The sequence below is a fragment of the Podarcis raffonei genome, chromosome 9, assembly GCF_027172205.1.
Source record: "Podarcis raffonei isolate rPodRaf1 chromosome 9, rPodRaf1.pri, whole genome shotgun sequence".
Lineage (NCBI taxonomy): Eukaryota > Metazoa > Chordata > Lepidosauria > Squamata > Lacertidae > Podarcis > Podarcis raffonei.
Genome location: NC_070610.1, coordinates 12,925,426 through 12,937,135, shown reverse-complemented (window position 1 = coordinate 12,937,135; position 11,710 = coordinate 12,925,426). Strand labels below are relative to the sequence as shown.

At 46.1% G+C, this 11,710-nt stretch overlaps 1 protein-coding gene across 1 annotated transcript in view; it reads left to right on the top strand.

The window, feature by feature from the left end:
• The first annotated feature begins 4,741 nt into the window (after positions 1-4,741).
• DHX15 (DEAH-box helicase 15) overlaps positions 4,742-11,710 on the top strand; it is a 45,297-nt gene continuing 38,328 nt past the window's right edge. Inside the window, exon 1 of the mRNA XM_053404511.1 lies at positions 4,742-4,913. Coding sequence (XP_053260486.1) covers positions 4,840-4,913 — 74 coding nt within the window. The 5' untranslated portion in view covers positions 4,742-4,839. The remainder of the gene's footprint in view (positions 4,914-11,710) is intronic.

Here is an 11,710-nt window from a genome sequence, read left to right as displayed (position 1 = left end):
ATAGTGCTTCAGGTTAAGAACTTTGCTTCAGGATAAGAACAGAAATTGTGCTCTGGCGGCGCGGCGGCAGCAGGAGGCCCCATTAGCTAAAGTGGTGCTTCAGGTTAGGAACAGTTTCAGGTTAAGAACGGACCTCCGGAACGAATTAAGTACTTAACCCGAGGTACCACTGTATCTCATTACTTTTGACCATGGTATCCCACCCAGTGATTTTCTTCTAGAAAAAAAGGTGGCAGTACTTATCATGAAGTTGTTACAGTAAGTGCCACATTTTTAACCAGTGCTTTTCTTCTATAAAAAAGGGTGCTGGTACTGCATATACTTGAGTTTCACCAGAAAAAAAGGACTGATCCTACCATACTTCTTGTTTGCGATGGTAACTCAAGTGACTGATCTGGCGTGGCTTGGTGCCTATCTCACTGCTCTATAGAGCTAGGAAAGTTCATTTTTTAACAGGAACTAGTTCTATTCAAGTTCAAGATGTCCAAAAAGTTCATGTTTCTCCATTCACAAAACAGAATAGTAGATGAACTAGTCTGGTTCATGTTCCTTTCATAATTCCATTCAAGTTCATCCAAAGGATTCTCAGAAATTTCGTTTTCAACTTTCAGAATATTACGAGCTCCTTTGTGGAAGTATAAAACATACTTACACTTAAGAAGACTAAGAAAACATCAAGCCACACATGCAGTGCATGTGAATTGTTTATTTTTCCTAACAATTATGACAGTTAAGCTTCAAGGCCAAAAGAGTCTAAGGTGTAAAAAATACATGCAAGAGAATGAAGCTGAAGAAAGCATTCAAAATTTTACCTCAAAATGAACTTAATTCACTTTCCGTTCAGCCAGTTAGTAATTATGGAAAGCACTTTTAGGTGAAGTCCAGATATTTTTGAACTAATTCAGTGAACTTCATTGAACTAAACTAGTTCGTTCCAAGCACTGCTACTCATTTCCAGCTGTTGCTCTGCTCTTTGGCCAGCAGGAAATGGACAATTTTGGTAACAACACCTCTTCTTTAGTCGAATAAAAAAATTGTCCAGTAGCACCTTAGAGACCAACTAAGTTTGTTCTGGGTGTGTGCATGCACACAAAAGCTCATACCCAGAACAAACTTAGTTGGTCTCTAAGCTGCTACTGGACAATTTTTTTATTTATTTTGACTGCGGCAGACCAACATGACTACCTACCTGAACCTCTTCTTTAGAACACTCTTCAGCTGTTCATTTACCAGGCTTCCACTGCTAACTTCCAGAGAGAATTTGAAGATGTCATTCTTCTCTTTTGCTTGAATTTATTGTTTCTGAATTGTTTGTTGATTGTTTTATCTGTTGCAGCTTTACTAATTTATTTTTCTCATCCACCTTATGAATGCTTGCGATTAGGAGAGGTATCAATATTTTAAATAAATATTATGAAGTTGGAAGGCAATTATATAAAAAATAGGTTAGTCTTTTAAGGTGCTACAAGATGCTTTTGCCTTTCTGGGCTGTTCCCGGAGATTGGAACTCCCTCCCTAGAGAAGCTAGACTTTCTTTCTTTCTTTTTTTAAAATAATTTTTATTAACAGGCCAATCACATCACATTATTCAAATCACATTGGTTCCAAATTATACAGCCAAATTTTAAATTTTTGAAGGTACCCATATATCAAGCTCCGCACGAGTCCAAAATTCCGGATAAGTCCAGGCATCACTTATTTTACTGCATTAATTAATCAGTTCTATCCAGTTCAATCCGGATAGTCCTTTATTATTTTCTTTCTCATCTTGTTGTAGTCATATATTCCTTTCTTTGCGATCTCTGATGATTCTCACAAGCAGGCTGAAAGCTGGCGTCTCTGTGTGGGTTTTATACTCTTCAGAAGCTATATCAGCCCAGGACAGCCTCTGTTCGACACTTCCGTAAACAAAATTAATCTTCGGTTTGTCCTTTATTTTTCCAGGCTAGCCAAATAAATCAAATAGATCAGGGGGCTCTGTCAGGTCAAACTTTCAGTTCCGTCACTCCTTCTCTTTCCAACAATCCTGATTCTCCTCCCCCATCTTTCTTTCTCCGGCAGCCTGTCTTGGCGAAACGCCATTTTTTAACTGCGTCATAAAAATTTCTCACCGTTCACCAATCTTCTCTCCTGTTATATTCCACTTCCCCACACAGTTCTTAAAATCCTGCTTATGATTCTTAAGAAACGTGACGATCTTGTTTCTTTCTGGGGTGGAGGGTTATTTTTGTAACATCATATAAAGAAGAAAAGAAGGTTTTTCCTCCACCCCCCTTCATTCCAAACATACAGTCTCTTGGTGGTGACACATCAAAAGATTTACTTATCCATCCGTCGCTCCCAATCGCAGAGATCCATTACTCAGCAGCCTTATCGTCGAGCTTTGCTTGATATATGTGCTTCAGCCTCATTTCCAATCATCTGTTTCCAATTATAATTCCGAGCTGAAGCAACCAGCACGCACTGATTGGAATCGGCGTCAGGAAGAGCTGACTTCACCGAGGGCTCGTGCCAAGTGTTCGGCACCCCCGTCTCTCGGATCAGGGGGTGCATTGTGAACACCGCTGGCAAGACAGGGCCCCACCACATCCTGGGGGGAAGGGAAGGCTGCCTACTTCCCATAGCAGCCCCTAAATTACCTCGTGTGGGTCAGAGAGATGTTATTGTCAGCCATCTTCCAACGCGCCACCTGGTGGCCCCCGATAGAGAAGCTAGACTTTCTTCCTCCTTGCTGTCCTTCCATCAGCAGGTGAAGACTTCCTTGTCCCAACAGGCTTTTTGGGAACAGGCTACTCTTAGTGAGCGGGCTGGTACCATTTTAGTTTTTATTGTAAATATACGTATGATTTGAATAGATTATGTATTAATAGAATCATAGAATTGTAGCGTTGGAAGAGACCCTGAGGATCATTTAGTCCAATCCCTTGCAATGCAGTAAAATGCAGCTGTTGAACTTTGGTGTTATCAGCACTATGCTCTAACCAACTGAGCTATGCTGAAACATATACAGTGGTACCTCGGGTTACATACGCTTCAGGTTACATACGCTTCAGGTTACAGACTCCGCTAACCCAGAAATAGTACCTCGGGTTAAGAACTTTGCTTCAGGATGAGAACAGAAATTGTGCTCCGGCGGCACAGCAGCAGCGGGAGGCCCCATTAGCTAAAGTGGTGCTTCAGGTTAAGAACAGTTTCAGGTTAAGAACGGACCTCCAGAACAAATTAAGTACTTAACTCGAGATACCACTGTATATAGTTTTAATTCTGTTCCATCCATGTTTAATTGCTTTTTAATGAATTTCCCCTGCTCCCAATTTTTTAATCTGTAGGCCACCTTAAGTCCCTGTCGAGGTAAAAGGTGGGTTATAAATAAACATATAATAATAATAATAATAATAATAATAATAATAATAATAATAATAATAATGGATACTTTCTATTTGTAGGTTAGATAAATGCACTAGTTCTGGAGGCTTATCAGTGCCACAGACATTGCCCATTAGATAAGACTATTACTTAGAAGCAGCAATTTGAAATACAGAGCAGTAAAAGGTTTGCCCACAGCCTTTCCATTTGTCTTCTGCCTCAGGTTTCATCCATCGTTATTACTCTAGAGAAGCACTTTCTTTCCCCCTCCTTATCTGTTTATGTTATGTGTGGAAAACAGAGGGAAAGAAACGCTTAATTCATAAAATCATAGAACTGTAGAATTAGGGACCACGATTGATCGTGATCTAGTCCAAGCCCCCTGCAATGCAGGAATCTTTTGCCCAATGCAGCTCTTGAACCCACAACCCTGAGAGATGGAGAATCTGAAGGCAGCCCTGTTTAGAGAAGTTTTTCATGTCTGATGTTTTATCATGTTTTTGATATTCTGTTGGGAGCCACCTGGAGTGGCTGGGGAAACCCATTCAGATGGGTGGCGGATAAAAAATATATGATGATGATGCCTCAACGGAGGCCTTGCAAGTTTTAAAAGCCAAATCCTGAACTTGAGAAGGATCTAACAAATAACCTTATATGGCACAAGCCACAGAAAATAACAATTTTGTTGTTTTTTCTCAAAAAATTTTTGTTTTCACAACATTATAAACAAACACATAACAAACATAAATCATAGCCTTATTGAAAATTATTAACATTGTTAAGCGACTTCCTCGCTTCCCCTTGGTTGAATTTCGTTGCATATCCTTTTAACGGTTTTCCAAATCACAGTTCTTCTAAAATTTAACTTAAACGTTAACATCCTTAGATCTTCATATGATGAAATTAAACATATTAATTCTTCACTTAACATTAAATAAAATCCTAAGCCAATTAAGTATCTGCAAGCTGTTTTCGGTTAATTTGACTTAACATATTTAACTAAGGAATCATTAAATTTAATCCACTCTTCCTGAAACTCCTGATACGCAGCAAATAACAAATTTGAGGCGCCTCCAGGGTCGCCTATTGAGCACCCCTAGGCTTGGAGGTGAAGGCACAAGTATCTGCCTCGCGAATAAACGGAAGGTCATAGAGGGCTGGAGAAATAAAATGATGATGTCTGTATTAAGGACCCTCCCCTTCATCTATAGCGCCCCGCGCTATACATTTTATTTATTTATTTAAAAAGCAGGAGGGAACCCATGCGCATGCCGGAACGCCAGTGCTGGGGGGTGAGGTTTCCGGCCGGAGCTTTAGCCCCAGCCGTACCTCCTCCTCCTCTCCTCGCGGCTGCCGAGGCCGCTTCCTTCCGGCCGCCATTTTAGCTTGAGCCTTCCCTTGCCTCTCTCTCCCCATCTCCCTCTCTCTCTCTCCGCGGCCTCCTCGCGGCCGCCTGCCCTGCCGCCCCCGGCCATGTCCAAGCGCCACCGCCTCGACCTCGGGGAGGACTACGGCTCCAACAAGAAGCGGCTCGCCGCCCCCGATGGGTAAGGAGGAGGAGAAGCGGCGGCGGCGGCGGCGCCTCCCCGCTCGACGAGCACATTCCTGCTCTCCGGCTCCCTCAGCGCCGTTGTTGGGCGAGGAGGCCGCGCTGGGCGGAGGGAGCAGGCGGGGAGCCGGCGGCGCCCAAGGCAGGCGGGCCCCTTCTCCCCGCCGGACGCGCTGCGGCCTCCCTGGAGGAGGCTGGCCCGCAGCCAGGCCGGGCCGGCGGCCCCTTTGTGTCCCTCGGCCTCGGCGCTGCCAAGCCTCCCTTTCCGCGCGGGCTCCGTGCGCGCCCCCGGCTCCCTGCCTGCTCGCTCTTAAAAGCGCCAGTTCTTCGTCGCGGCTGCTATTATTATTATTAATATTATTATTATTATCTCCCTCACGACGGGAAAATGCAAATTCTTCGTCGCGGCTGCTGCTATTATTAATATTGTTGTTGTTATTATTATCCTCTCTCTCACGACGGGAAAATGCAAATTCTGCTGCTATTAATGTTAATAATAATAATAATAATAATAATAATAATAATAGCAACAGCAGCAACGAAGAATTTGCATTTTCCCGTCGTGAGGGAGATTATAATTATAGTAATAATATCATTTCCCTCACGACGGGAAAATGCAAATTCTTCGTTGCGGCTGCTGCTACTACTACTACTACTACTATTATTATTATTATTATTATTATTATTATTATTATTATATCTCCCGCACGACAGGAAAATGCAAATGAGAATCAACTAAAATATTGGGGGGGGGGCAAGTCATCATCGATCTCAAGACTCGGCACACGCACACCGTCTGAATGACCATACCCATCCACTTTAGGGGGAGCCAGCCTCCTTATTTTTTTTGTGTGGGGGGGGGTGGGGAAAGAAAGGGACCTCGGCCCTTAGGAGTTGGCTCTTATGATGAGAATATAAAATGCATAATAAATCGAAAGTTTTGTGTTCCCCACATACACCCCACCCCACCTGCCATATCTGCTTCAGCCAACTAACAGACCAGCAGGGCTTCAGAAAGCACATGGTTTTGTGTTTCTCTGTTGTGGGACTACAATTCCCATCAACCCTAGCTAAGCAAGGCCAGTGGTTGGGGGTGGTGGGAGTTGTAGTCCCCACAACATCTGGGGGGGGCAAGTTTGAGAAGCACTGAATTGTAGGGGGTGTTGTCTACACATTGTGCCAGTTTTATGGGGGAAGGCTGTACAGTGGATGCTCGGGTTGTGAACGTGATCCGTGCGAGAGGCACGTTCGCAACCTGCAGCGTCGCATCTGTGCACGCGCGGGTTGCGATTCGGAGCTTCTGCGCGTGCACAAAGCACGATTTAGTGTTTCTGCACATGCACGAGCGCCAAAACCCGGAAGTAACCCATTCCGGTACTTCTGGGTTTCAGCGCATCCGTAACCTGAAAACGCGCAACCTGAAGCGTCTGTAACCCGAGGTATGACTGTAAGTGAGAAAACCAGGGTTCAGCCTCTCTTCCATGTGCAGCTGGGAAATGTTTAGAAATCTGGAGAGCCACTTCCACTTCAGTGTGGACACAACACTGATAGGGGTGGGGGGAATAGATTATTGTTCTAACAAAGGGTACCTTTGTTTGGCTTTGTTTTTCTTTTTGTGCTTTGGAGACGAGCATGTTTTGTAGATAGGAGCCCGCTTCACCCAGTATTTTAAGTTACCGTATTGGTATGTTGTTGGGAGTGCAGCCATCATCGTCCCTGACCATTGGGCCATACTGACTGGGTCTGATGGGAGCTGCAGTCCCAACAAGTATCAGGAGCACCACAGGTTCCTCACCTTGGTAAGTGTGTGCACACATATATTCTCAAGTACAGAGATAAAAGGGAGTGGGGTGGGGGGAAGGTGTGTTGTACAGAGTTAGGCAGAACGTTTAAAATAGTGACGAGGGTGGCTCTGTGGTCTAAACCCTGACCATTGGTCCTGATAGCTAGGGATGATGGGAGTTGAAGTCCAACAACTGCTGGAGACCCACATTTCAGAAAGGCTGCTTTATCCTATTAATGCTAAGTTCACTCAGGAATCTTTGGTGAGGGACTTTGTTGAAGTAAGGTAAAGGTAAAGGGACCCCTGACCATTAGGTCCAGTCGTGGCCGACTCTGGGGTTGCGGCGCTCATCTTGCTTTATTGGCCGAGGGAGCCGGCGTACAGCTTCCAGGTCACGTGGCCAGCATGACCAAGCCGCTTCTGGCGAACCAGAGCAGCGCACGGAAACGCCGTTTACCTTCCCGCCGGAGTGGTACCTATTTATCTACTTGCACTTGGATGTGCTTTCGAACTGCTAGGTGGGCAGGAGCAGGGACTGAGCAACGGGAGCTCACCCCGTCACGGGGATTCAAACTGCTGACCTTCTGATCAGCAAGTCCTAGGCCCTGTGGTTTAACCCACAGCGCTACCACTTGGCACTAAGCCTTAAAAGACAGTAAGCCTTAGGACAGGGACTGCCTTATCATGGAAGCCTTTTTTGACTGAAAAGCAGAACAAAAATAGCTTTAAATATTTATTTTTTTACCAGTATCCCAATCCTGATTTACAAAACTGATGCTTCTTAGTAGTTAGATGTTAGATGCAGAGAAAGGAAGAAAAGATGACCCCATCCACTTTTTACTCTGGTTTTGTACCCACTTCTACCTTGAGAGAATGCAGACCTTGACAGAAAAGTGTTTCCTCTCCCTAGTTTAGTGGCCAGTGAAAAGAGGCCAAAATCAAAGTGTGGTGTCAAATCGTCATTTGGTCTCCAGTCATAGTTTAAAGGAATCACACTTCCCCAAGGCTCACAGTTGTTCTTTGTGTTACTGAGAAACCATGATTTCCTATTCTGTTTCAACAGAACAAGTGGGTATGTAGAGGCGGGTAATTGACTCTTCACCCACTTGGATTGCATGTGGCAATGCCATAGTTTGCAGTAGTTCATACTGATGTGGTAATGTTGATGTGCTGCTGTACTAATAGAACAGGGGTCCCTAACCTGCGGCCCATGGGCCGGAAGCAGCCCACGGAGGTCGTTTAACCGGCCCACGAGCTGCCCCCAAACTGAGCCGCCCACTCGGTGAGTCCCCATGTGCTGCAGTAAATTGTGGCGCTGGAAATCGCTTCTGTGCATGCCCAGATGCCAGAAATAGCTTCTGCGCAGACACCATTTTCAGTGTCTGTGCATGCACAGAAGTGATTTTTGGCGCTGCGGATATGCGCAGACGCAATTTGTGGTGTTGCATTGCACCGGCCCGGCCCACGGAGGATCTGGCCCATACCCAGTAAGCTTTGCCGACCCCTGTCCTGAGTCTACTCATTTTGGTTGCACACGACCATACATACCTAAGCTGGTATAGGTGGAGCAGTTTCTGCAATTGGTCCTATATAGTTTGCTTATTTAAAATATTTATGTACCACTTGGCAGGTGGATCTCACAAAGTAGTTTTGTTTCCTACCAGTGGGGTCCCTTCTTGGTATGGTGACCCTCAAGTCCAAATGTGCTTGGCATAGTGACCCATTGTTTTATTGTCACATGAATTTTTGATCATCGGTCTTCAGCGGCCATTGATTATGTGCATTTTAACTACAAGGTTGCCATTACTTGAGGCATCCAAGAAAAAAAATACTGAACACCCCTATTAATGTGGAATTTTTTGAACTATTTATAGTGCTTACAAAATTATTCAGTTTTTTTATAGGAGTGTAAGAACACCAAGCATCTGATAGCAAGATATTGCTTCATAAGCTATAAAAATATTCTTAAAACATACAGCTGCACAGGCAGTGCTAGATATAGCAAACTTAGAATATTTTTAATAGTTTTATTCACTATAAAGTCCATTTTGGCAAGTGGAAGTGGTATGGCTGTGCTTTCATTTTGCCAACAAGTAGGTCAGTGTGGGGTTTGATGATTGTGAGACATAGTCTCAGATCATTATTAATGTATAAGATAAAGATATTATTTCTTATTTCAACTAAGCAAACTTCAAATTACCCTTGACTTAACTATTGGCTAATCCTGGCAGTAAATCCAGTGACAGTTTGCCACAAGGCGCTTGTAGGGGGAGTTGTTTTGAGTGACTATAACAGCTTGCTTCTTATGGTGTGAGTATCTGTTGAGGGGGCTCAGAACTTACAGGGTTAAGAGTTCTGAGTGATGACGCCTCACATTCTGAGGGCGGGCAGAGAACACGGAAGGGGCGTGGATTTCTCTGTGTGTTTTCAGTCTGCGTGTTTGCTTCAAGGAGAGAGCAAGCAACATGGGCGAACTCTCGCCAGGAGATTTATAGATGTTGTGTTTTGCTAAGGAATAAAGACTTTAAGATAAGGAGAGCTGCGTGTCAGCCTGAGTTATTGCCACCACACGACAGAACGTTCCTGCTTCTGCTTCTGCTGTGTTTACTCTGCTGGAGTCAAAGGTTCCAAGGGGGAAGACCAGAGCTGCGCAGCGGAAGCGTGCCGGACCCCCGGTCGAACTTGACCCCCCCGAACAGGTTATGGGGATCAGCAATAAAGATAAGCAACGTTCGTGCGTGTGAGGAAACTGCAGGCAAAATCGGCAGAGGCCAGCTAAGGAGTAGCTGGAGCCAGCTGGGAAGGAGCTCGTAAGTGTTGGAAAAAATCAGAACAACCACGCCCAGAGCGTCAAGGAGGGGCTGTGGGACGCCCTGGAAGCCCAAAGTGGGCTGGAGCCGTGTCTAAAAGCTTCTGCGATGCTTTGACACGCCAGAGAGACAGGCAGCCGTGTGCTGGAAAGCTGCTGGAAGCTGGGAAGAGGAAAGCAGAGGCAAGCTGTTCCTCTGGAGACTGTGCACCCAAGTTTGGGGGTGCAGGCCAGAAAGGCCGGTCCAAGGGTCTTGAGAGTGCCCAGGCTGTTTGGCAAGAGCTGGAGGGGGTTTGCAGAGAAACCACAGCAGAAGCCAAAGGCCATTTTCCCAACGGCAGAAAAGCCTCAAGGAGGGCTGCTGGAGAGGTTGGGGGGGCAGTGAAGACCAAAGGCAAGTCTGCAAAGTTTTCCACGCGGAGATGTTTTGTTTGCGGTTCTCCGGAGCACCTGCGATGGAGCTGCCCACAGAGAGCAACGGAGCCAGGGCAGGAAAGTCCCAAGGACATTTCCCATGGGAACCAGTCGGGTTTCCATGGCAACAGCGCAGGCAGGCGTGTGAAAGCTTATCAGCTGACTGCTTCGATGGCGGTTTTGGACAACACCACCTGCAGCGAGCGCCCCAAGGTCGGGGGGAGCAGGAAGTCAGTTGCTAAAGCAACAAAGAAGGACAACTCCGGTGGGGGGAGAGTGCTACGTTGGGTTGTTGACTCAGCTGCGAATGCCCATTTGGTAACAGCGCCACCTGATGGACAGATGTGGAACTGCAAGGCTGTTTCAACTGAGAAAACTGTTAGATTTGCTACAGGTGCACGGGGGCGTGTAACCCATGTTTCTAACATGTTCGTCTCTTTTTTACAGGCTGAATTGAAGGTTTATGTTCTCCCTGAGATAAAACATTGCCTACTGTCTGTACCTTCTCTTTTACAGGAGGGATATTCTGTGAGTTTTGAAAAAAATGTTTGTACCATTTCCAGAGGTGGAGAGCAACTGGTACGTGTTGAGAAAAATCAGAACAACCTCTTTGTTCTGGAATCACCTCTCGAGGGTGAGGGGAAAGCCACTGACCACACTCATGTGTCGTGTGCTTGCGTGTGGCACAAAAGAATGTCACATGGGTCCTGTGAGGACGTCCAGATGTTATCAGAGTGCACCAAAGGTTGCAAGGTAAAAGAATGTGGTAAACCTTTGAATTGCAAGGCTTGCAGGAAAGCCAGAAACAAGGGATTTAGCCACCCCGGTGTAGAGAGAGTCACCACAAAGCCTTTTGAACTTGTGCATGCAGACCTTTTAGGTATGCCACAGCCAAGTCTGGGCAAGGCCAAGTGGCTGATGGTGCTGACAGATGATTTTACTAGGAACTCCTGGGCTTTCACGCTGAAAACGAAGGAGGAGGCAACGCAACTGATCAAAGATTGGGTTGCAGAGGTGGAACTAAGGTTCTCCACCAAGGTGCAAGGTTTCCAGTTTGACCGTGGTTCTGAGGTCACTGGGTCTGCTCTAAAGGGTTTCTTTCGCCAGAGGGGGATACGTCACAAGGTGACTTCTCCTCAGGAGAGTGGCGTGGCAGAGCTGAGGAGTAAAGCTCTGGTTCGAGCATCCGAGATCCTACTGGATGACTCTGGTTTGCCTCACAGTTTTTGGGGGGAGGCGGTAAAAACGGCCAATTTCTCGATGAACAGGTGCTACAATGCAGTGGTAGGTGACACCCCATATTTCTTGCTCAACGGACAGAAGCCGCTTGTGCATTTCTTCCGTTCTTTTGGTTGCAGAGCCATGGTGCCTGTACCAAAGTGGTTGCAGCACGAAGGTGGTCCAAAGTACCAGGAAATGATCTTCTGTGGATATGAGCCCGCGACAAAAGGGTGGAGATTCGCATATCCAGAAGGTGATCAGACCAAGCTTCTGGTCAGCAAGCAGGCTGAGTTCTTTGAGCAGGATGGTTGGGCAAGGCGCAAAGTGCGCTCTGACGTTCACTCAGATTGTCTGTACGACTCTGAGGAGGAAAGAGAGCCAGAGCCTGAACCTGCTGGTGGAGACCAGGTCCCTGAACAGAGTAGGGTGTCTCCACAGGTTGTTAAGGGAGTGTCCAAGAGTGAGCCCTCATCTCCTGTGCGCATAATGGAGAAAGCTCACAGACGTGTCAAGTCAGAGGGGGAGTCTTCTGATGAGGAAGACGCACAAGCTGGCCCCAGTGGGTCAG